Source organism: Oryza brachyantha, chromosome 4 (genome assembly GCF_000231095.2).
Source record: "Oryza brachyantha chromosome 4, ObraRS2, whole genome shotgun sequence".
Classification (NCBI taxonomy): Eukaryota; Viridiplantae; Streptophyta; class Magnoliopsida; order Poales; family Poaceae; genus Oryza; species Oryza brachyantha.
The window spans coordinates 21184138-21207303 of NC_023166.2; the positions used below are offsets into that span (position 1 = coordinate 21184138).

Below are 23166 nucleotides of genomic sequence, written 5' to 3' on the forward strand. Positions count from 1 at the left end.
TATTCAAGATCCCCTTTTGGCTGGCAATTTGGACAGTTCTTTCCAGTGGCATTTTGCTCCTCTTCTCAGCTCGCAGCTGGAGCTGGTGATGCAGACGATTGTTGCTGCTGCAGCAAACGTCCTTTTCTTCCCTCCCTTGATCTCCTAGTACACAAGCTCCCAAAGGGGAACCCATCCAAGAAAGCGGGACAAGTTTGGGGCTTTCTGTTCTTTTCCTTTCAGTTTTGCTCCTCTCTTCTGCTTTCTACAAGCTCCAAGGATTTTTGTTCTTGTGTTGTGTTTTGTCTCTTCACTCCTTATCTCCTAGCTAGCTAGCGAGCTAGCTCATCTGGTTAGTTGAAGGGTTGATGAGTTCTTTGACGTAACGAGGAAGAAGTGGTGGTGTTGGGCGACAAGGTCTTGCCTTCACCATTCCCTCCTCCCCACAAGGTCCAAAACGCAGCAGCCTAAACTTAGCAAAGGGCAGCATAAAGTAATCAAGCTGAAGAAAAAATATTGGTGCTCCTTTCTCCTCCCCCGAGATCCCTATTTTTCTTTCTTTCATGTCCAGGGTTTGCTCCGCTTGATGCTAATGGCAAATTAGCAATGTAATGCAGCGGCATAGCTGCATCCCATGCCAAGAAGCTGGGAAAAGACGAGCCTTTGAATCCAACTCCTGCATATTGCTGCGGTTTCTTGGTCTGTTCTTGATCCTTGAGCTCCTCTCATGGCGGCAATTGCAATGCAGTGCCTGCATTAGAGACAGAGTACTGGGGAAGAACAGGAGCAGTTGCTCATCAGGGAGAGAGGGGGAAAAGAAAACAAGATGGCCGAAGGCGAGGGGGCCGCGGCAGCTGCCGCACTCGCCGGGGAGGGGCGGTCGCTGGCGCTGACACCGACGTGGTCGGTGGCCATCGTGCTCACTCTCCTCGTCGCCGGCTCGCTGCTCATCGAGCGCTCCATCCATCGTCTCAGCTATGTGAGTACCCTGAATATTCACTGATAAATGCAGTATGTTAATCTGTTCGTCACTTCCTTAGTAATTCTGCAGTATGTGTTTTTTTTTTCTTCTTTTAGAGAGAAGACTGCGTTTATGGTCTAATAGTTATGTTGGCACACGTATGGTCAAGTCGCACGGTCCTGTCTGGGGCATCTTGTTGCTTTTCTTCCTCTTTCAGAGTTTTGGAACAAGCTATGAACAATAAGCTTTTCTTTTTTGCTCTAAAGGAAGCAACTTCGTAACACATGAATACATCCAAAGAAGTTACATTATTTACCAATACGGAATTGATTGTGTACTTCTAAAACGGAAAAGAAATCCTATAGTTTTTCCAAGGCTTCCCCATTGGTCTTTTTACAAGATTTCTGAATTCCAATAAGGAAGGTAGCAAAAAAGGTACATGGGGATTATCAACACCTTAGAACATATCTACCTGCATTATATTTCTTCCAATCGATTGTTCAGTTACACGTTATGTTGGGAAAAAAAAACTCAACAGTATTCTTGTACCTGTACAGTGGTTGAAGAAAACCCACCGAAATCCACTTCACAAAGCAATGGAGAAGATGAAAGAAGGTAGCCATCCGTTATTTGGTTCTTTTTGCTGACTTTTCTTGGACTGCTGTGCAAGGTGGACTGATGATTTGCTCTGACTTGCTGTAGAAATGATGTTGCTTGGTTTCATATCTCTGCTTCTGGCAGCTACGTCAAGAATCATCTCAGGTATATGCATTGATTCAAAGTACTACAACAGTAATTTCTCCCCATGCACCAGAGAAGAGGTTGAAGAATCTATAAAGGCTAAGCATAGTGTACAAAATGCACGCAAGCACCTAATTGAAGTCATTCTGCACCATTCGCTCAGGAGGAACCTTAAAGCTCGTTACCATCATAATCAAACTTGCCCTGAGGTGTGTTTGTTAACTTTCTGACTGCTGAACTTATTGGGTTGGATGACAAATGTTGCGGTTAGATTGCCTTGAGTAATGCAAGAATAGCCACAACTGATTGTCTTGCTAGGTTTCCCGCCTTCTTTTAGCACTTCAAAGTCCATTTCATGTGCAGGGATACGAGTCATTTGTTTCACATGAGGGTCTGGAGCAGCTGCACCGCTTTATATTTGTCATGGCAGTAACCCATGTGACATACAGTTGCTTGACGATGCTGCTTGCTATACTCAAGGTTTTGTCTAAGCTGTTATAAATTTCCATTTCAGTTACGAGTTACACTTTTTATAAACTGCTCTAAACCGTTTGCAACTTTTGTTGATATTGAGTTTTACCGACGATTTTTGGTGGTTTATTTCTAAACATGGTATTTTTGGATGTCACCAAACCAATTTTCCCTTTTATAAAAAGTATAGTAACTATATGTAAGCTACATGACAAATCAATGTATGAATTCGATGAAGGGCTAACAAGCTAATGGCATTGCCTGCTAGGCATCAATGAAGCTTTTGTTAAAGTTTGCTGGTTAAGATTTTTCAAGCTTATTAATTTGTGTCTCTTTACTACTTAAGCACACCATAATGATGGGCCAGATTTAGAATATATAAATTTGTTACAGATAAAACATCTGATGATGTACATATACTGATGCATTATATTGATTTGAGGATTAGCTGTGCACCTGTTGTTTGAAGTATTTAAATATTACCTTGTGAATTTTAAATTGTCTTCTTTTCTGGAAAAAGTCTGCTCCATTTTTGCGTCCTATATGCATTAATCCCTCTGTTCCTTCTGCATGATGATTCATAATCTACTTCCAAAATCTAGATTGTCTATGTTAAAACTATATTCTAAGTTTTCTGTTAAAATTGGCTTCCTAATGTTATTATTATCATTATCTTATTTTGACATAAATGTATAAAAGGGTAAACGAGATACTTAAATCTTTGGATGGTGGCAGATCCATAGTTGGAGAAAATGGGAAGATGAAGCATTTAGGGATAACCATGAATCTTTTTCTCGTAAGTGTACCTTTCATTTTTTTTTTTTTTTGGTTATGATCAGATTTTATAATGAGGTATAGATCCTGTACAACACTTCTTACAAGAAGGAAGTGATACTGAGGAAGCCAGCACTATCTTTGTAAAGACATGCTGGTATTTTATAATGGAACAACATCTGACCATTTCTGTTGTCATTTCCCTTTAACAGAGATTGCCTATATATCAGCTACTAGAAGGCAACCAGCACTTGGCAGATCTTATTCATTCCGCTCTTGGAGTGAAAATACTGCAATCAAGTGTCTGGTATGTTCAGGGAAATAATTATTGTTGCTAATGTGAGGCATAAGGCTTTTGTGTATACACAGCTTATGTTTTTTGTTATGTTACTATGCAGTTTTGTTTTCTCGCACAGTTTGGCCAATCTGTTGTTCGAGCAGATTACCTTATCCTTCGTAAGGGTTTCATAATGGTAAGCAGTTATTGTGTATGGCCATATTGAGTGTGTTTTTTGTCTTTTCGAAGAGTAGATATAATACTGTTTTCGTTGTTCTAAATTGCGTTGCTATATGGTGGTTTGCTCTGTGTTGAAACTTGCTAGCTGTACACTTTTGTTTGACTTAAAAATGATTTCAGAACCACAATCTTGCACCAACATATGATTTCCATGACTACATGGTACGCTCAATGGAAGAGGAGTTTGAGAAGATTGTTGGAGTGAGGTTGGTTTAATAGTACACCCTTTTGTTTTCATCTGTATGTGCTTGTTTATGGACGTTACCTCCGTTTTATTTATCACATTGGAGATATATGATCAGAAAATATACTCTTTTTATGCAGTGGACTGCTGTGGGGTTTTGTTATTGCTTTCATGTTATTTAACATCAATGGTAAAGTTTCAACCACTTCTTTTATATTTTTTACTACTGTCACAGTTCTGTCCCTTTATCCAGCATAATACATGGTTATTTTGTTGCAGGATCGAACCTGTACTTTTGGATAGCCATTCTTCCTGTTACTGTAAGTTGTAGCTTGCTTTGCATACAGTCTATAGCTTGTTATGATGGTATTGACCATAAACCGGATGTTGTGCAGCTTGTTCTTCTAGTTGGTGCGAAGCTGCAATATGTCATAGCAACTTTAACAGCAGAGGGTGCAAAGATGAATGCATATGGACCAAGGATAAAGCCAAGGGATGATCTCTTTTGGTTCAAGAAACCAGAATTTCTCCTATGGCTGATCCATTTCATTCTCTTTCAGGTACATTTGCATTGCTAATTAATTTTTGAAAAGGATTAAGGGCAAGCCTGAACTTATACGCTTTGGTTTGCTATTTGCTGCAGAACTCATTTGAGTTGGCTTCTTTCTTCTGGTTCTGGGTATGACTTCTGTCTCAATATGTGTTAACGGCAACACTTTTGGGGAAATTGATGTGGCGTAATAAGAGTCTGTGAGCTAAGTATTAACACAGTTGTATCATTATGCTGCAGTGGCAATTTGGTTACGATTCATGCTTCATCAAGAACCACCTATTGGTATATTGCCGGCTTATATTGGGGTATGCAGCTTCTTAGAACCACCTAATTTTTCAATATTGCATTTTTCCTCTTTTTTCCGCCTATAACAAAGAATGCATTTCGGTGTACTATTTCAGGTTTGCCGGGCAGTTCCTGTGCAGTTACAGCACATTGCCTGTTTATGCCCTTGTCACTCAGGTAAAACCTGTTTATATCCAAAAAGGTTCAGATTACATAGACTAGAACAGAAACCATTGCTAAAGCTTTTCATTTCAATTATTAGCAAGATCAATATAGATGAATTACAGAGGCCGAGATTACTCCCATTATCTGACAAATGTGAATACTATACATCTACCCTCATTTTTTCGCTTTTGCTTATTTTTATAGGCCAAAAGTTGAATTTTCAACACTAAACTTGGAGTTAATTTTAGGATTTTTTTCACAAAGTTTATTTTCAATGTAGGCTTTTAGATCGCTAAGAATACATATATAAAAGTTTTATTTACAAATTATTTTTTATTTACAAATATGTCGTTTGACTTTTTTGATACAAAACCCAAACAATCACCCCCTTGATATATAGTATTCGCATTTGTAGCTGTAACTTTCTGTTTAGTTTTTGCACAAAACATGGAACTAATCGCACTGTGCTGGTACGACAACAGATGGGGTCAAAGTACAAGGCTGCCCTGATCCCGCGAAGGATCAGAGAGACCATGCACGGGTGGGGGAAGGACGCGAGGAAGAGAAGGAGGAAGCACCGCGGCGACGACTCCACCATCCGCACGGAGACGAGCACCGTGTGCTCCCTCGACGACGAGGATGACGACGAGCTGTTCGTCGAGAGCACGCCGTCGAGGCCGTACCTCAAGATCCAGCTTCAGACGCGCGGCGGCGGCGGGAGCACGAGGCCGGGCACGCCGTGCCATCACCTACCCGTCGTCGGGATGCCGCCGACCGGCCTGCGGACGCAGGGCAGCTCGCAGCACGCGCTGCTCCAGCGGCAGCCCTCGTCGCTGTCGGCGCCGTCGTCGCCGTCGAGCCGCGGCGGCGGCATGACGAGGTCGGCGTCGATGCCCGGGTTCGCGTCGATGCCGCGGACGGCGGGTGGCTCCGGCGCCGGCACGCCGACACGCCTGAGCGACGCGCGTAACTGAAAGCACACGTGCATAGCTGAATTATTATTGTGAGATAATGTAATTTAACTGTAGGAAGGGAGAGAGAAAAAATTCAGTTTGGGGGCTCTTCTCGAATAGGAGGAATTTTGGAGAATTTTCAGAGGATTTCGACTGTCCTACGAAAATCCTGTAAAATTCGTTTCAATGGAGTCCTGGGAGTATATCGGACTTTGTACATGGATCAACCATTGCTGAAGCGTCATCGCTGGAGACGTTTGTTCCAGCTTTCGACGGCGATTAGGTGGAGTATATTGCTAGATCTTGAGTGCATTGTTTGTCTGAAACTTCGCTGTTCTCTCTTCACACCAAAAAGGGAAGAAAAAAAAATACTCCCTCTATTCTACCTTTACAATATACTGATAAAATAAATAAAAGGACCCAATAGGTAGGAATGGATTTACTAGATTTATCATTAAAAAATAATCATAATTTACTGTTCTTTTTATTTAAAATAATACCCCATGAGTTTTTTTCTATTTGACGATGTTTTCGTTTGAGTCAATGTTCGACCATTTATATTATTCAAAAGAATTTGTGCAAATATAAAAGACAATAAGTCATGCTAAGTACCTTTAGTAATAGAATAAATCGTGAAAAATAATTAATAATTATATAATTTTTTAATAAGACAAATAATCAAAACATATATGTAAAAGTCAATAATACAGTTAAAAAATAGATGTGGTATATTGTTATAAACAATATTGATCCAGATAGCATTGTGAAGTCCAGTCCAGAGCTTAAAGTAGCTATATTTTGAAATTTGTGGAGTACCAATAAGTAATCCTGATAGGATTTTTAAAATTTCTATTTAAAGTTGTCACTGGGCTTGTAGGGCCCACGTACGCATATGCTGAGATAGGCCAATTCTGGTCGCTACCATTGTTGGCAGCCCAAATTAGAATGGCCTTCATGGGCCATTGCTCCGCGGCGCGCAAAGATCGAGCTCCAGAAACAGTGGAGACGCGCGCTTTCCCACGCCGGAGATGAGCGCACTACGAGCGGCGGTGTGCGAAACTGGGTCCGGCGACTCTCCGGACCTCGTCTCCGGCGAGCTCGTCGCCATCAAGGACAAACTTAGCACCTCTGATTTGATCGTTGTATGTATGCTCGAATCACAAATTGATTTGAACAATGCGGAGACCATCAAATACAGGTAAATTAATTCATTAATAACAAACATGTACAGAGCAGAAACCACACCAATCTTTTACCAAGCCGCTAGGAAAACACAAATCAACTCAATTATTGCATGGCCATTCAGATTTCAGACATCCCAATACTGACACTGAGCAAAATACTGCTGCTTTAAACTGGCAAGAACAACTGAACAAGCACGTAGCTTACAAGGTTACTTGAGCATGGCGAAACCTCCAACTCCGGCGACGGCAACAATCGGCACCACAGACAACCAAACGAGAAGCTTCCCGATGCGTCGCCGGCGGTTGCTCGGGGAAGCAGAGACCCAATAGCCGGCAGCCACCTCTGCCGCGCCGAACAGGGCAGCGGCGAGCAAAATCCCATAATATGCGTAGAAGAGCACCTTGCTGTGGACGAACACTCCGCCCGGCGACCTGAACAAGGCGAGTAAAAGCGCCGCGGAGATCTTGCCGGCGCCGCCGCCTACCAGAGCTCGGCGCAGCTTCTTGTTGCCGTCGTCGGCGTCCGCGGGCCCAGCGGCGTCGATGATCTGGTCGACAGCCAATGCGGGCAGCGCGGGGGGAATCTGAACGGTGACGAGATCGGCCATTGCTCGATCGATCGACGGTGCGGCAGTGGCCGGACACTCGCAGAGAATAGCTGGTGAACTTGGTGCAGTGCAGAAGGAATGGATGCGAGGAAGAAGACAAAGAGAGGTGCTATTTATTTAGGCACGAAGCGAGCCGCGTGCAGAAGCGCTCGGAGGAGTTCGGACAGCAAGAGCCCGAGCCCGGTAGAGCCCGCGAGCCCGGCGTTGTTCTACACTCGTCAGAGTCTCTCACAGAGATTACTCTACGAAAAAAAATTGGCCTCGTTCATTTCTAGCCAACAAGATTAACCACTCATTATCACGCTTTTCAAGCTACTGAATGAAACGTTTTGTGCGAAAATTTTGTACATAAAAGTTTCTTTGAAAAATCAAATAAATCTATTTATCATTTTTGTAATATTTGTTGTATAATTAAGTATATGTTTTTTTGTGTGTGTGCGACTAATAGCTAGTCAAAAGAACCGAAAAGGAACGTCCGATAGAGACGCTGAGATGCTAACCCGCTGAGCCCGAGCCAACTACTAGTAATAAGAGTTTCATTACGAAAAGCTGGCCATGAGGTCAAGACAAGAAAATATTGTCATTTGTCAACGAAAGGGAAATTAATTCAGAGGCCAAAGCCATCGTCGTCTATAATTCAGAAATCGATCGGCAAATGGCCCTAGCACGGTGCTAGCACATATGAGCCCGAGCCCGAGCCCGATACCGAATCCTCCAATTGGACGCAACGATTTGGACAGGATGAATTATACCACTTCGATCTCCTTTGACAATTAGTAGAACCTTTTGACCGACGGCGATAGCGGAACAAGGAGTCATCTATTCTCCGGCCATCTGCGTTTTTTATTTGATCCATTTTTTTTATTTTTACAACTAAGCATTTCTGCACTTTATTTTCAGATTATAGTTATGCTGGTGGGATTAACGTGCACAAATAAGATTGCATTAACGGGCACCTGACCACAACAGTTCAATTGATGTGGCGGTACTATTTAGTCACGCCTTTTATACTCATGTGGCAAAAAGGAAATAAAATGTGGGACAATTTAGTTTTAAAATCAAAAGAAAAAAAGGTTCAAAAAGGGATAATGCACCATCTACATCCTCATCTCATCCGGTCATCGCTCCGTTCTCGTCTCAGCAATGAAGGGCTATTTTATACTTTGCCCATGTCTGGGCTAACTGAGCTGGGCCACGAAGAGTACAGAGATCCATATATTGATGGGCCTATTTGGGTCCCTGAGGCTCAAAATGGATTGAGCTGAGTGTTCAGATCATGGTTGTGCTAAATTTTCTTGGGCCCAACGGTTGCATACCTCTCATCACTCATGTTGATTGCTGGTGATGGATTAACAATTTTTGACAGAAATTTCGTTTCAAAGGAACAATATTTGACAACAAATGGAGTATTCATTTGGCATCAAATTAAAACTACTAAGATCATCTTATCAAATGTGTAGGATTTAGTACTGATCGACAGTAAAAACAAACTAGAACGGCAAGAATATCTAGCTTGGATGGACAGAAATGTATCAGAGTAATTCAGCGCAGTTGCACATAGGCACACAACAAATTACAAGCTAGCGCGGCTATTTGAAGACGGCGAAACCTCCCAGACCGGCGACGATGACGAGTGACACGACCGAGGGCCAGACCATCAGCTTCCCGACGCCCCGCCGGTTGGCTGGATCACGAGAGACCCAGTAGCCGGCACCCACCTCCGCCGCGCCGACCACGACGACGGCGAGCAGTATGCCGTAGTAGGCGTAGAAGAGCAGCGCGCTATGCAGCATGCCGCCCGGCGGCGGCGACCTGAAGAACGCGAGCAGGAGCGCGGCCGTTGCCTTGGCGATGCCACCGCCGACCAGGGCGCGCTGCAGCTTCTTCTCGTCGCCGTCGTTCACGCGGCCGGCGGCGTCGACCATCTGGTCGCCGGCGATCACTGCTCCGGGCGCATTGGACGTGATCTGGATGCTGAAAGAATCCATTGATCGATCGATGGATCGCTCACGAATTGAAATGGTAGCTAGCTAGCTTGCCGAGGAGCGAGCACGTATGTACGGGCCGGTAGCTGGGTTGATGCTGGGTTTGGAGATTGCTGGGAGGGAGCTGAGGTGAGCATGCAGAGGATTTAAATAGGCGACTAGAGGCGCGCGCATGGGTGGCGACGCCAGAGCCCGGCCCGAGTTCTGCCTGTGCTAGCGCATATCATGTACTATCTAGCGTCAGTGTGACGTCGACGTATTTTGATTTCCGGTATATCGTTTGATCATTTGTTTTATTAAAAATTATATAAGTAACAATTATTTTGTTTTTATTTGTTTTATTCCAGGATATTTTAAGTATGATTTTTACGTAGTTGCATTAAAAAAAACTAAATAAGATGAATAGAAAAAATAGATTTAAAAATAAATGATATTAACATAACGGGCGAGGAAAGCTCATTCGGGCCGACGCAAATTAGACAGGCTTTTGGCAGAAAAAATGGGACAACGCAGTTGTAGCCCGAATTGTATCGGTGAAGAAAACGTCACGATGTAGCACAAGTCGTTTCAGCAAACCAACGAGTCCGGGCCCGGCCCGTTTTATCATGCGTGGCCCCATACACAGATTATACTCCGTATGCCGTCGCGGGTAGCTTCTTTTTCGGCTCATGTTGTCCGTACGAGTACACGGCCAGAATAGATCCCAATAGGGTTCAGAAAGTTCCGACACCCGGCCCAGCCGTGCCGGTGCCTCGCCGGAGAGCGCCGCCGCATCCACCACAATGGCGGCGGGTGCAAGGGCATAAACGAAATTAATTATTAACGATTAAAATATAATTTATACTTGTTTGGTTTTTGGTACATATTCTTTCTCGACAGCTAGATGTGTAAAACTTTTCTGGTAACCTTTTCTTCTATCTTAATTATATTAAATGACCTTATTCGATCATTACAACAAAAAATATATATAATTTATATCTAAACTTTTATACGTGTGTTTTTATTCCGTTAGAGGTAAAACTTATAATAAAATAACACTTGAAATTAATTTTAGATTTAATTTTTAAAATTTAGATTTTAACGTATAATAATAAGCAAAGGATGTAGGCTCCGCGGTCCTTCCACACCGTGGTCTGTTGCTATTACTCGGGGCAGCACCACTCAGATGGGACAATAGCTACTCCCCCATTTTAATATAAACATTTCTATATATCTTTTAAAATTTACATAAACATTCTTAAGAAACGTTCCAAATATATATATATTTTAAAATGTATATAAACATTTTATATTTGTAAAATATGTATATTTTAGAACCAGTTTATTTAAAAAATACGTAAATGCATAGAAATGTTTATATTTTGAAACGGCACCTGCGACAAGGAGGGCCGTGCGCACGAGGTTGACACAATTATGACGTGCGCAAAAGAATATTTAGACATTGAGACAAGATATAACCTTCTTCACTAACATTGTATTAGCAAAAGGTACATACGTTAGATCAGGCCAGGAGAATTGGTCACGCTAAACTTGAACATGAGAGTGCCACTACCAACATGATTTATAATATGATAAGGCTTCTACTCCATGTCTCCATTCCGATATAATTCTACTTCCAAGAAAGGGGAAAAACGGAAAGAAAAGATCAAGGTCCTTGAGTTAGTCTCTGGAGTTCATTCTGTTCATCCAGTGTCTCTATGAGGAGAGGGGGAGCATACTGCGCATTCCCCTGGTGCTCTTCTGCGTCTTGGCAGAACGAAAGAATTATGGTGTCGATCGACATCTCGACGACCTGGAAGAACAGCTTGGCGACTATAAACCCAAGTGCCCATGACACCTGCAGCGCAGCAGCATTTAGGTCTTAGCAAAGGAAATGGCGTTGGTCAGTTTGCAGAATGCAGTGTCTGAATGCCTTACCACCACAGGAATAAGAGGAGATGATATCTTGTTATGTGCTGACTTGTACTTGTGAGTGTCTAACATAAGAAAGGCAAAGAGCGCACAGAATAAGCTCACACAGAGCTTCCCAAGGAAGAGGATGACATCTCCGATGACGTTAACTTTTCCGATCCGCAGTATATTGTTCATGATCAAACCAGTTGCGAGAACAGAAGCTTTGAAGAACCCCTTCCCAGTAATAGCGATCTACAACACCGAAAGAAGGGAATAAGTGATAAGCCTAATGAATTCAATTGAAGCATCAGCACAATAGCATATGATTTCCAGATGACATTGTTTCCATACCAACACAAAAAAGGAAAATAACTGGTTTGGGATTTTTTTTGTATACTTACCATTATATAGGCATTTCGATTTACAGATTTGAGGGTCCAGTCTACACAGCCCAGGCAACATTGGGAAGAGGATGAAGTCACTTTCCCAAAGCAGCTTTCACGAGCAGAATCAACTAGCTTCAACTTGCGTCGGAGGCATTCTAGTATAAACCGCACCCACTCAACAGCAGATACCACAAGTGAACCTATAGCAACAGATCCAAGACTATATCGCAATAACCGCTTCAGTGAAGAAACAACTGTAACAAATGGTATCTCATGCTGCATAGGAATAACTCAAATGGTCAGTGGAAGGTGCAAAAGGCTAACAACTATTACAAAGTAGATTTTAAGTGCCTCAATTCAGATATGGTTAAAGTTCCGGTTCTTAAGTTCTTACTGATATTTCACCGCGTGCCCAATAGTACGAAGCAACTGATCCAGCGATAACAGTGGAAGAGCATGCAATAAAGAATTGGGTTGCCCAGTAACAGCCAAATAAGTGGAAAAAAATGGCAACGCCAATATGAGGGGTGTAATGCATGCTGTATCCACAGCAGTTGTCACAGTTTACTTTGCCTAACTTCAGATCATATGAACAACAATCCGTATTGCAATCATTTCGGAGAACTTGACCAGAGCTGAAGAGATGGAATGTGGCAGAAAACCAGAACATATAAAAGATAGCAAGCACAAAGTATGGCACTACTGGGAAAATAATTAGTGCCTGAACTTCACCAATGACCTTTGCAGCGACCTGAAGATAATTTATAGTGGTTAGTATTTAGGAATCATTTAACTATATTCTTCACAGCCAAGCCTCTGCGCATATAAAGTATAAATAGTTCGATAATCAAGCTTGTACATCCAATGATCTGTCACCTTCAGGACAGGTGTTGCTGTCAGTATACGCCGGACAATAGCTATGGAGCACAGAAACGCAATGATCATAACTACTGTCATCACCACTGTAGCAGCATGAAGGTGGCTTATTTCCTAGTAAGAAAATGAATAATCAGACAACAGGAAGCTGGATATTAGAAAAGGCCGACAAAACTGGATGCACTTACCCGCCCACTTATGTGAACATACGGATCACTTTCACCAATGACAACTGTTAAGGGGTCATTGCCTAACCAGCCAGCTGAATAGTAATCCAGATAATCAGGATAATATGCATGAAACATGTTAAATGGCATGCAACGGAAGTTTCCTTGCTATACTTAGAAATTATGACTTGAAAGTTGAAATAGTGAATTGTACCTTTAATGTAGAAAAACATAGTAACTGATATGACTAGAGCATTGAAGAGAAATACAGTTATCCATGGCATGGCAGCAACGAAATAACGAATCAGAAGCAACCAGATAGCTGACAGGAAAAGAGGGAGCAGTCCACCACAGACAATTAACACAGGCCATGACTTCCCAATGTCCGCAACATATCTCTGCAAATGAATAGAAAGGTAATTAATATCTTTAAAGACCAAATGTGACTCTGATGCCATATAGATCAGGCTGTATCAGGAATTTCTCAGAATAGTACAAAATGCTTATTCATTTCAGTTGCTATTTGCTAGCAAGTATAAAAACTGCTTTCAAGAAAAAAAAATTAAGGATGAATATTATTACTGCAGCGTAATGCAATAATATTAGCTATGGATTAATAACTGGATCATTGGTCACCTTCACAGTAATGAAGGAATGGTATGACAACAAAAGGAATATGCAGGTAATAAAACAGTGCCTGGAAGTTTATTAACCTTCAAGACTGCAGATTTAGAATTGATGGCCTTGTGGATTGTTTTATCTATAAGAATATTTTCATCAATGTTGATACCACCCATCTGCTGCCAATGCTTCAAAGAGACGTTGGATGCTCGGGCAATATATTGGCAGCTCCAAAAGACTGTAGGGAGCAAAGACTTTGGATCAGCTATCTCATTGTTTAAACTTATTACATGAATAAGTAAAGCCCTTAATTTAATTCATGCTCACAAAAATAGTCAAATGGAACTATGAAAGTGCTACAGAGGAAAGGTTACCATTAACACTTGGAAATATGACAGGGTAGCAGGGACCCTGCAACTGAAGAGAACTATTTCTCATATCTGGTGTGAGAAACTCAAAATAATCATAGTCCCTGTTGATCCAATCATCGACAGAGAGGCGTATGTCCCCTTCTGGATAATCACAAACAAAGTTCAGTCCATCTGCTGCTGGAATGGGACACTCCATCAGGCAGATGGCTTTGGCATCAGCAAGGTTAATCTTGCTGTCCTTGACTCCGCTTTGGTACACCTGGTTTGGGTTCATCCAATATCTAACATCAAGCTCATGCAAATCCGGGTCACCATGCCTACTGCCACAAACGTTCCCTTTGTAGTCTAGTTCGTAAGTAAGCCTGTGTGATCAAAGCAAGATTAAGCATTTGTATTAGTCAGATACGCACACAGCATACGCCAAATAGCATGGTTATTCATCACAAGGTCTGAATAGCATTAAAATGATAGCGATGTAAAAGCTGCACAGCACTGGTTTTCTTTTTTTACTAAGCAAATTTCCTTTTCGGTCAGCACTCGGTATTGGGTTTTGGTTAATAATATATAACTGGAGTGTGAATTGCTTTTAGGGAACACAAATGCTTTAAGGCTGTGCTGTAAGTTTTTTTTATTTTTCGGAGGGAATACAATTCCAAGGAGGCAAGGACCACACAACTGTAATATATAACACCACTAAAGGGGCATTTTCTCCCTGCAAAGCAAAAGTGGGCTTCTTTACCTATCCGGCTGGAAGTTGAAACAAAGCAAGAAAATATATTCGCTTCACAGCACAAATAATGAAGCCGGGAGCTAGAAGTTCCATTCCACAATAAGCAAGATCTATCAGCAAAATTATTTAACCTTAAGAAGTCATCTGAATGTTCCACACAGTAACCCTCATTTTCCCACTTTTATGTCAGTTTAGAGACAGTCTGAAACATATCAAGTTGAAGAATTGACCAAGATCTACGCCCAAAAAAAAAAAAACTAACAATTCAACAAGAATGTCGACATATGCACTAAAGACCCAAACACCCCCAACAAGGAACTTAGCCCGTAATAACACCTGAAAAAGCTCTGTTCTTGATTAATTCGTGTCTGAAGAACAGCTCAAAATGCACAGCAGCATTAATGGCCTCACCACCCATCCACGAACTACCCGAAAGCAAAAGTTATCCAGACAAACGCTCTTAGCAGCAAGCTACAGGGAACCGAAATTAAGCAGAACCGACGAGACAGATCGGCGAATCTTAGCGGCGGGGTCACCTGAGCGGGTTGCCCTGGTTGAATCCGAAGCTGGAGTTGACGATCATGGCGACCCAGAACGCCGCGAAGAGCACGAGGAAGGCCAAATCCCGGCACCTCCGGTTGTGCCGAATGATGCCGCCGCCGGCGCCGCCGCCACCACCTCCCAGCTCATCCTCCCCGCCGCCTGCCGCCGCCGGGTGCCGGCCTATGATGGCGCCGAGCGGCCCTCCCATTCCCCGGCCCCTTCCTCTGGCGCTCGCTCCGATTCGATGCCCGTGCTAGCTCGCGCTTCCCCGAGCGATCTGTGGGCGGAGCGGAAGTGAGCGAGCTCAAGCTGGCTGGTGGGAGTGATGGGTAGTACTGGTGCTAGTGTCAGTGTGACCGCTAGTAGCAGCTTTTTTTTTGTCTTTTGTCTGCAGCTGCGCGTGAAAAGGAGGAGATGAGCACCGGCAGCAAACCAATAACCTTTTTCACTCTCTCTTTACGATTTCACTGCTACTCACATGTATTTCGTCCAAATTTTTTACTCGAATTTGGGCGTAGTTTAGATGTCAAAATTTTTCAGAGAATGATCACATCGATTTGTAAGATCATATATTTGAATTATTAAATGTAGTCTAATTATAAAATAAATTTTAGATTTCGTCTAGAAACCGTGAGACGAATTTTTTAAGTCTAATTAATTCGTCATTAGCATACATGGGTTACTGTACCACTTATGGCTAATCATGTGCTAATTAGGCTCAAAAGGTTCGTTTTACGATTTTCCATATAACTGCATAATTAATTTTAATGTTCATGTATATTTAATGTTCATTTAAATGTCCAAAGATTCGATGTTATGTTTTGGAAAAAATTTGGGAACTAAACAACTTATTTCGGTACAATTAAACGCAGAAAAAAACAGATAAAGTGTCTATCTACTAGTACCTCATTAACCACGGTCAATGGAGTAATCAACGCAATTATGTGCGAGATTAATTAATGCCTGGATTGGTTACCTGCTCGCAGCTGATATGGGTTGCTGGTTCTGGTCAAATGAATCGGCCAATCGTGTGGGTGCCGTCGTCACTGCATGCATGAGGCGGGGCTGAACACGTTAATTACAGCGAAGGTACACGGCAAGTAAAGGCCTTTTCTTTTCATTTTTAAAATTTTTTTCGATGAGCAAGAAAAGGTTTCGGCGGAATATGAGAAAGATGTCCTTGTCTTCCGGCCTTTACTGAACAGAGATTGTTGTCTTTTTTTTTTGTTGGCTACGTACAAATATTGCATAAGCATGTATATCTGATTTGGTACTTTACATTACATTACACGAATAGATAATGATGCATCGTATTGACTTAGATTAGGTCTTTGTAAGCAAGCCATTGTATTCCCTGTCCATTGTATTCAAAGTCGTATAATAATACATTAGTAGTAGCTTGTTTCTCTTTCAGTTTACCTGTCCCAGTAGTAGCTAAATGACTGTAACTGTAACGCTTGTTTAGAGGCCAAGTAGCTTGTTGACGCGACCCCGTACTCTACGCACGGAGATTCCAGCGTACGCGGTACGTGTAATAATACATCAGTATTAGCTTGTTTCTCTTCAATTGGCTCTGGCCCACTGGGCCTAGAGAAAGATTCTAAATTGGCCAGGCCCATTTAGAGAGAGTATGTGTGTGTGTGTGTATGATTCCAAATTATGAGGGTTTTGAAGGACGCAAAAGGCTATCCAATTTCACAATTGCAATTTCCGAATCAAGACATTCCCATTTTTTGAATTATTAAACCACACACTAATCACTTTGCACTTTGTCTGTGGGCCGGGCCGAATCTTGCCAATCCGAACTAGTGTTTCGAGTGTGAGAGTTTACGGGCTTGATCGATCGCGGGAGATGGCTGACGGTTACCGTTATGATGCCGAGGACGAGACGGAAGTCGCCGACGACGAGGACGAGACGAGACGAGACGAGACGGAGGTCAACGACGGCGACGAGGAGGAGAAGTAGCCCGATCCAACTACCCTAAGCTAGTAGTGTAGTATCGTGCCCCTTTGTGGTCCGATCCACCTATCCTAAGGGAAGCATCGTCTGCTCATCGATGACTGAAAAAAAAAAAGTTAAACGACACATTATAAATTATAAATGATTCTTATATATATATATATATATATATATATATATATATATATATATATTCTTAATGATTTAAAAATTAAGACTAAAATATAAATCATCACTTGGTGTGTTAATTATCATCTCGTATCTGGTGATTCTTATAACTAGTTTTGTAATAGTATTGGAACGGATGAATCGATGGGTAGGTGATCGTTTGTAAATGTATGGTTTTGTTTATTTCTCTAATAAGCCCAAAGATAAACACCTAGGTCTATACAATTGATGATGAACTACATATGCAAAAAAAAAAAAAGAAACAATCGATAGATTACACAGGCTCAGTTCATATGACAGATAATGGAGTGTATAGGGAGAAATGATTTTCTTGAAATAAACCAACTGATGGTTTTTGCGTGACGTAAGATGGAAAGAAGGATGGACGACTGTGATTTTAGTTAGTAAATATTTAGCTATATATTTAATTGTGTAACTAATTATATTATTTATACTACTATAAAGATGAGTAGTGGTGGTGATGGGTGGGGTGAATGTGCCATCTACCCCACCACCAACTCCCTTCTATTTTTTAAAAGAAAAAATAATCAATATCAAACCACTCTTATTACTCTACTTATTAACATACTAATGATATTTTTAATAAAATTCCATTGCAACGCATGAACGATATGCTAGTAACTTAAAAATCCGGATGAGAAATTGTAAGTGGACTTGATGCAGCTAGTTAAGTCTTAGAGTAGGAAAAGAGATGGATCCACGCTCCCACTAACATGTGGTCCACATATGTTGTAATTTTTTCAAACCTGGCACCCGCTAAAATGTGGATGCCATGGATGTTTATATTATTCCCTCTGTGCTAAATTATAAAACTTTCTGGTGTTATCTAAATTTGTGTGGGATAATGAACATATATATATATATATATTGACAAATTCACAAAGTCTTATAATATGAAGTAGAGGGAGTATTATTTTTGCTTCTTGAGATATGTAGGTCCCACGTCAATAGAAAACGATGAAATCGAAGCTGCTGCTAAATTAATACAAAATTTCCTAACAGCCCAACACAATTGGAGAGGAGCTTTCAGTTTCAGGCTTTCAGCTGTGTATCGTATCATTGTGCTTCTATAGAGGATTACAAGGGATTCTCGAAAGATGGATCGGTTTGCTACAAGAGTTTACAAGGTACATTGGATATATTCAATATTTACAGGTAGTTAGTGCGAACAAAGGGAAGTCTGACAAGGCTCATTCTGAAATAGGGTGCTCATGGATTACAGACCTGGCCAACATTGATGTTCAGAACAAACAAACTAACAGTGTAAGACCGTATAAGCAGTACAGGATATATCCTTTCACTAATACAGCAATATTTTTTGACAGTGACCTATTCGATGAGGTTCATAAAACAACTCATCTAGTTCGGCTAACATTGACAATGCGGTTTCTTGGTAGTAAACGACCAAAAGAGTGCAGGGCATCATGTTGTCAGTTTGCCTGGTTCATAAAAGACCAGCTTGAAGGGCATAAGTCCCGCACGGTGTTCCCGTCCTCATCCTTGATTTGAAGATCAGCATGATGCTTCACAAGCAATTCAGCAATATCTTCTCTCTCACAGAGGACAGCATAGTGAAGCGCCGTTTGTCCTTCATTGTCCTGAACATGGATGGGACATAAATAGTGTTTGGTTCATTGATCTCATTATAATGTTTAATTTTTTTCCACTGTCTAGCTGGTATATCCATCACACCAACCTGGCAATCTTATAATTATTGACACTATTCTATGACCTTAATGAACACCCAACTTTTTTATTTAATGTACTAGTGTATAATGTAATCCCATTGATCAGAATACCATGCCATGACATATTGCCAGCTTGTTGCTCCAATACATACTCACCAAATTTATCAGCCATAAATTCTACTAGAATGCACAAGTGAAGCTTAAAGTAGAGTCAAATACCTGAGCATTCACGTCTGCACTTGCATTGACAAGAATCTCAACAGAATTTAGATGGCCACGGTCAACAGCCCAATGCAGTGGAGTTCTGCCTTCACTATCTGAAACCATCATAAACGAAACTATGATTAGATGAGTTATGCTACAAACAACATGATCGTGGACAGTTCATAACACAAACCTCTCAGATTGACTTGTACCCCAGCAACCAGATGCTTTGTTATGTCATCAACTGCTCCTTCCCTTGCTGAAACATGGATATCACCAAGTTCTCTGCAGTTACAGATAAGTTTGTTGCAATTATGGAAACACTGTCATGCAACTAGATGACTGAATAAATAAGGCCTAATAGCACCAATATGGAGACAACTAGTTCCATACTCATGAAATAATTAATCGTTTCATGGCTATATGCTAGTATGATTTATCAAGCCATGCAAGACAATGTCCAAATACAGCACTACTGAACTTAAATCAAGGCAGCCTTAATACATTAGACCAAAGGTACAGGATATACTTCAAGTCACAAACTTACAAGTCATTTCCCTGATCTTCCTCCTCATACATTAAACTGCTAAATACAGGCCCCATTGGTCCCTTCGAACTTGAAGCAGACACTGTGGTATCCTCATCTTTCTTTTTCTGAAATCATGTAAAGTGGATTATCAAATAATACAGTGATGGCATCCAAATAGCAAACATTGTCTTGGTGCTAGAGGACATAAGAGAATTACTGTGCTCGAACCCATGCTCCAGTTAGGGAATAGCTCATCAACAACTGTGATGTACTTTTGCATTGCTTCTTCTGTCGGCATAGCACCCAATTTATGCCAAGCATTCCTTGCATATTGATACCACATGAAAATTAGGATACTTGTAAACTAGATTAAGCCCTTAAAATTGACAGGACTGACATTGTAAAAGACAAACAGTATGATGATAATATACATTAGATGCAAACAGTACATATCTTAGTTCAGACTAGTGCAAAATTCAGAAGGACCGAAGAAGAATGCAGAAATAAGTTGAAATGCAGCATCCATGACAAGGAATGTGAGATCATCGAGCTACTAGTATATTTTGCTTCCAATGAGTAATACTGGAACCAAAACTGTAAACCCAGAGACAATACCAACGTGTTAAGTTTCTAACAAGAATTATAGCTGCAAGATTAACAGAGGGGTATACTTGCAACATGAATTTATGAATCTCCTCTTGTCAGTGCAAAGCACAAAAAGCCTACCACTGATTTCGTGATCAGCAATTGTAGCGGCAACACAAACTAAATTTAGGTACCTATAAAATTCGATCCATTACCCTAAATTCTCGAACTGAAACGGTGGAGTTAAGCCCGACTCTAACAGATACTCGAACTAAATCCAGAGAAATTAGGGATGCAGGGGGATCGGAATCTACCACTTCGCGCGGGCCTTGAGCTTGAGGGCGGACGGCTGCGGCGCGGTGCAGGGCCCCTCGGTGGCGATCTTGTAGAGGCCGTAGAGCTGCAGCTGCGCTTGCTCGGGGACGCTCGTGCCGGACGCGGCGGAGGCGGCGACGAACGCGGAGGCGGCACTGAACTCCTCGTCGAGCTCCGTGCTCTCCACGCCCTCCCAGTCGCTGTCGCTGCCGTCGTCGCTGGTGTCCCCGCGGACGCCTTCGAGGGAGGCCTGCGGCGGGGCCGAGGTTGCGGGGGTGGTCGGGGCCGCGGGGGAGGTCGGTGGGGAGCGGGTGATGCGGAGGTTGTCCTCCTTGAAGGCGATGACGGTGGAGATGAGCTTGGCGACGAGGAAGGCGAAGAGGAGGCCGATGACCGCCGCCTGGGCCAGCTCCTGCCAGTCGCCCCCCATGGCCGCCGCCGCCGCCGAGCGAGATGGGATGCGCGGACGGAGGAGGAGAACCGGAGAGGACTGACTGGTGATATTTTTCTCGGGGGACCCGTGCACTTTTCGTTTATAGTATAGTACTAAGTAGTATAATTTTGCTGAATATTTCCAGCTTGGAATTGGTAATTGGACGCCAAATCATCTTTAATCATGGGCTCTCGTCATCTTTGACATCTAGATCCAATAATTATCTGACAAAATAACCGGTTTAAATAAATGCTCTTACGCAATTGGATTCGCTACATGTTGTTCTAAGGACATGTTCATTCTATTGTCGAAATAAACGTTTTCGTTCTTTTGGGTAAAGCCAAAATATTGCACTGTCTTGGCAAGTGTAAGATGTAAAGGTAATGTTTAATTTGACATCTTGCCGAGTTTTGATCCAGTTCTATGAGTACAAGTTTTTAAAGTTTTCAAATTTTGATACGAATTAGTAAGATTATGATGGTAGAGCCTTGTTTAGTTTATTACCATACAAATGTTTGATAAGGTTTGTTTTGACAACCGCGGAGAACCTAAACTTATGAGTGAGCTCTTTAAGTAATCACTTGACATCACACACAAGTGGAAGCATTTTTATGCAACTTTATTGTATTTTCAAATTTCAACATATTGATCCAACATCTCAGCATTTGATGTATTTGCCAGTACGTACATACGTGTACATGTATACATACAGAGAGAGAGCGCTCGCGCGCATAATTTTAGTTTTTGCTTGTTAAGCCTGGACAAGTATATTGCAAAATCTTATCTTAATTGTGTTCGGCTCGGCACGACCAAACATTTCCCACTTCACAAAATTCACCTCGAGTTAGCTATACCCTATAATAGTTCCATCATAAGATCATTTTCAGCCAAACATTAGCCTATCAGCCACTCGTCAGTTGTCGCTTCAGGTAAATTTGCAGCTTGCATAACCTGTCAAAACTCAAAAGAAAAGGAAAAATAGAGTAATATGTTTTCAGATCGAGCTTAATGAGAAGCTAAGCTAAGGGCAAGATTGGATGGAGGATAAAATTAATGTTCTTACTAGGATCAACGGTTGTAACAACACCGGTCTCGCCGAAGTCGCAGTCAAAGGCATGCTGGCCGTTGGATTGGAAGTAGAGGTTCATGGCGTAGGCCGCGTGTGCCTGCACGTTGTTGGGATCAAAGCACGCCCCGCCCGGCCGTATCGCGCCACAGTCGATGCCACCTTGCCCGCACACGAAGTCTATGTTCACCTGCAGCGCCACCTCGTCCGCCGCCGGCTTCGGCACGCACCACCGCCGCGGCGCCGGCGCCGCCGCCGGCGTCACCTTCGTCCCGACGACCTGCACGTACGCACTAGCTAACCTTAGTTGACGTCACGATCGACGAGAGAGCAAAGGTGTAGTGTATGCCGGCCACTACCTCCTGTGGGACGGTGAGGATGCCGGCGTCGTAGACCGGCGTCATGTCGGCGTGGTAGAGGCCGAAGTTGCGCTCGGAGACCGGGCCGGGCTTGAGGTTCTCGTCGAAGAGGGAGAAGATGGAGAGCTCAAAGGTGCGGTTCGGCATGAGCGGCGTGCCCACGCCGGAGCCGAGGTGGCGGATGGCGTTCTTGTTGTAGTCCCTGGCGAGGACGGCGCCGGCGCCGACCTCCCAGTACTCCCCGGCAGACGGCCACCCTGTCTCTGCCACGACGATGTCGACGTCGCTGAAGCCGAGCCGCCGCATCGCCGAGTGGACGGCGTCGAGCTGCGCGTCGAGCATGTTGGCGTAGACCAGCCCGGTGGCGTTGTCCATGACGCCGTCGTTCATCCGGAACAGCGCGTAGTCGAGCGTGTCGTTGGTGAGCCCGTAGAACGGGTAGGCGTTCACCATGAATGGCGCGCCCGTCGCGCGCAGGAACCTGAGCAGCGGCTTGACGACGGCCATGTCGTAGCCTCCGTGGAACCGCCCGGCCGAAGGCGGCGAGGACGCGGCCAGGATGCCGAGGGAGTGCGGAGTGGAGACCTTGATCTCGCGGTGGTGCGGCGACAGCGCGGTGACCAGCGCTGTGTGCAGGTTGTGCATGGCCGGCACGAGGCTGAGCAGGAGCGTCCGGTTGGCCTGCGAGATCACCTCGTCGCCGACGAGAATCCTCGATATGTTGGTGGCCTCCACGTACGGCGCGACGCTGGCGCGCACCCACCGCCGCGCGAACGCGAGGCTGGCGAGGCGCGGCACGTCGGCGTTCGGGACGGTCACGTCCACGGCGAGGCCGGTGCCGGCGAAGGCCTGCAGCGCGCGCGGGTCGGCGTCAAGCAGCCTGACGCGGTC

At 43.2% G+C, this 23166-nt stretch overlaps 4 protein-coding genes across 5 annotated transcripts; 1 reads left to right on the forward strand and 3 right to left on the reverse strand.

The window, feature by feature from the left end:
• The first annotated feature begins 158 nt into the window (after positions 1 to 158).
• LOC102708715 (MLO-like protein 14) lies at positions 159 to 5893 on the forward strand. 2 transcript variants are annotated; one of them, XM_040522937.1, is made up of 16 exons: positions 159 to 498; positions 597 to 958; positions 1498 to 1555; positions 1643 to 1890; positions 2045 to 2161; positions 2888 to 2948; positions 3139 to 3233; positions 3325 to 3399; positions 3564 to 3649; positions 3768 to 3817; positions 3907 to 3947; positions 4023 to 4187; positions 4271 to 4306; positions 4418 to 4485; positions 4582 to 4642; positions 5113 to 5893. In XM_040522937.1, the coding sequence occupies exons 2-16, from the start codon at positions 806 to 808 to the stop codon at positions 5602 to 5604; spliced, it is 1806 nt and encodes a 601-aa protein (XP_040378871.1). In that variant the 5' UTR covers positions 159 to 498; positions 597 to 805; the 3' UTR covers positions 5605 to 5893. The 2 variants fall into 2 exon arrangements, with proteins under 2 accessions (XP_040378871.1, XP_040378870.1); XM_040522936.1 differs by lacking the exons at positions 159 to 498; positions 597 to 958; positions 1498 to 1555 and having other exon boundaries at positions 1655 to 1702; positions 1845 to 1890.
• A 4892-nt stretch (positions 5894 to 10785) lies between these two features.
• On the reverse strand, positions 10786 to 15307 carry LOC102722487 (choline transporter protein 1-like). Its single transcript, XM_006652975.3, has 10 exons — positions 14941 to 15307; positions 13678 to 14036; positions 13396 to 13541; positions 12897 to 13080; positions 12704 to 12777; positions 12516 to 12629; positions 12034 to 12390; positions 11655 to 11915; positions 11278 to 11505; positions 10786 to 11197 (listed from the first exon to the last, which is right to left on the reverse strand). The coding sequence occupies exons 1-10, from the start codon at positions 15153 to 15155 to the stop codon at positions 11006 to 11008; spliced, it is 2130 nt and encodes a 709-aa protein (XP_006653038.1). The 5' UTR covers positions 15156 to 15307; the 3' UTR covers positions 10786 to 11005.
• Positions 15308 to 18267: 2960 nt separating this feature from the next.
• On the reverse strand, positions 18268 to 20933 carry LOC102722763 (acyl-CoA-binding domain-containing protein 4). Its single transcript, XM_006652976.3, has 6 exons — positions 20417 to 20933; positions 19735 to 19840; positions 19536 to 19642; positions 19182 to 19273; positions 19004 to 19101; positions 18268 to 18694 (listed from the first exon to the last, which is right to left on the reverse strand). The coding sequence occupies exons 1-6, from the start codon at positions 20845 to 20847 to the stop codon at positions 18527 to 18529; spliced, it is 1002 nt and encodes a 333-aa protein (XP_006653039.1). The 5' UTR covers positions 20848 to 20933; the 3' UTR covers positions 18268 to 18526.
• A 535-nt stretch (positions 20934 to 21468) lies between these two features.
• LOC102709561 (glucan endo-1,3-beta-glucosidase) lies at positions 21469 to 22941 on the reverse strand. Its single transcript, XM_040523590.1, has 3 exons — positions 22276 to 22941; positions 21914 to 22196; positions 21469 to 21801 (listed from the first exon to the last, which is right to left on the reverse strand). The coding sequence occupies exons 1-3, from the start codon at positions 22918 to 22920 to the stop codon at positions 21776 to 21778; spliced, it is 954 nt and encodes a 317-aa protein (XP_040379524.1). The 5' UTR covers positions 22921 to 22941; the 3' UTR covers positions 21469 to 21775.
• Positions 22942 to 23166: the final 225 nt, after the last annotated feature.

What these genes read in the sequence shown, in the direction of transcription:
- LOC102708715 (XM_040522937.1), top strand. Translation starts at nt 806, where the DNA reads ATGGCCGAAGGCGAGGGGGCCGCGGCAGCTGCCGCACTCGCCGGGGAG. An exon ending in CATGTTATTTAACATCAATG is followed by an intron (nt 3,818 to 3,906) that starts GTAAAGTTTCAA and finishes ATTTTGTTGCAG; the next exon opens with GATCGAACCTGTACTTTTGG. An exon ending in TAGCCATTCTTCCTGTTACT is followed by an intron (nt 3,948 to 4,022) that starts GTAAGTTGTAGC and finishes GATGTTGTGCAG; the next exon opens with CTTGTTCTTCTAGTTGGTGC.
- LOC102722487 (XM_006652975.3), bottom strand. Translation starts at nt 15,155, where the DNA reads ATGGGAGGGCCGCTCGGCGCCATCATAGGCCGGCACCCGGCGGCGGCA. An exon ending in CATATTTCCAAGTGTTAATG is followed by an intron (nt 13,542 to 13,677) that starts GTAACCTTTCCT and finishes TGCTCCCTACAG; the next exon opens with TCTTTTGGAGCTGCCAATAT. An exon ending in ATCGAAATGCCTATATAATG is followed by an intron (nt 11,506 to 11,654) that starts GTAAGTATACAA and finishes TCGGTGTTGTAG; the next exon opens with ATCGCTATTACTGGGAAGGG.
- LOC102722763 (XM_006652976.3), bottom strand. Translation starts at nt 20,847, where the DNA reads ATGGGGGGCGACTGGCAGGAGCTGGCCCAGGCGGCGGTCATCGGCCTC. An exon ending in CTCAAGGCCCGCGCGAAGTG is followed by an intron (nt 19,841 to 20,416) that starts GTAGATTCCGAT and finishes TCAATATGCAAG; the next exon opens with GAATGCTTGGCATAAATTGG. An exon ending in GTGCAGACGTGAATGCTCAG is followed by an intron (nt 18,695 to 19,003) that starts GTATTTGACTCT and finishes ATCCATGTTCAG; the next exon opens with GACAATGAAGGACAAACGGC.
- LOC102709561 (XM_040523590.1), bottom strand. Translation starts at nt 22,920, where the DNA reads ATGCACAACCTGCACACAGCGCTGGTCACCGCGCTGTCGCCGCACCAC. An exon ending in TCCTCACCGTCCCACAGGAG is followed by an intron (nt 22,197 to 22,275) that starts GTAGTGGCCGGC and finishes GCGTACGTGCAG; the next exon opens with GTCGTCGGGACGAAGGTGAC. An exon ending in TGTTACAACCGTTGATCCTA is followed by an intron (nt 21,802 to 21,913) that starts GTAAGAACATTA and finishes GAGTTTTGACAG; the next exon opens with GTTATGCAAGCTGCAAATTT.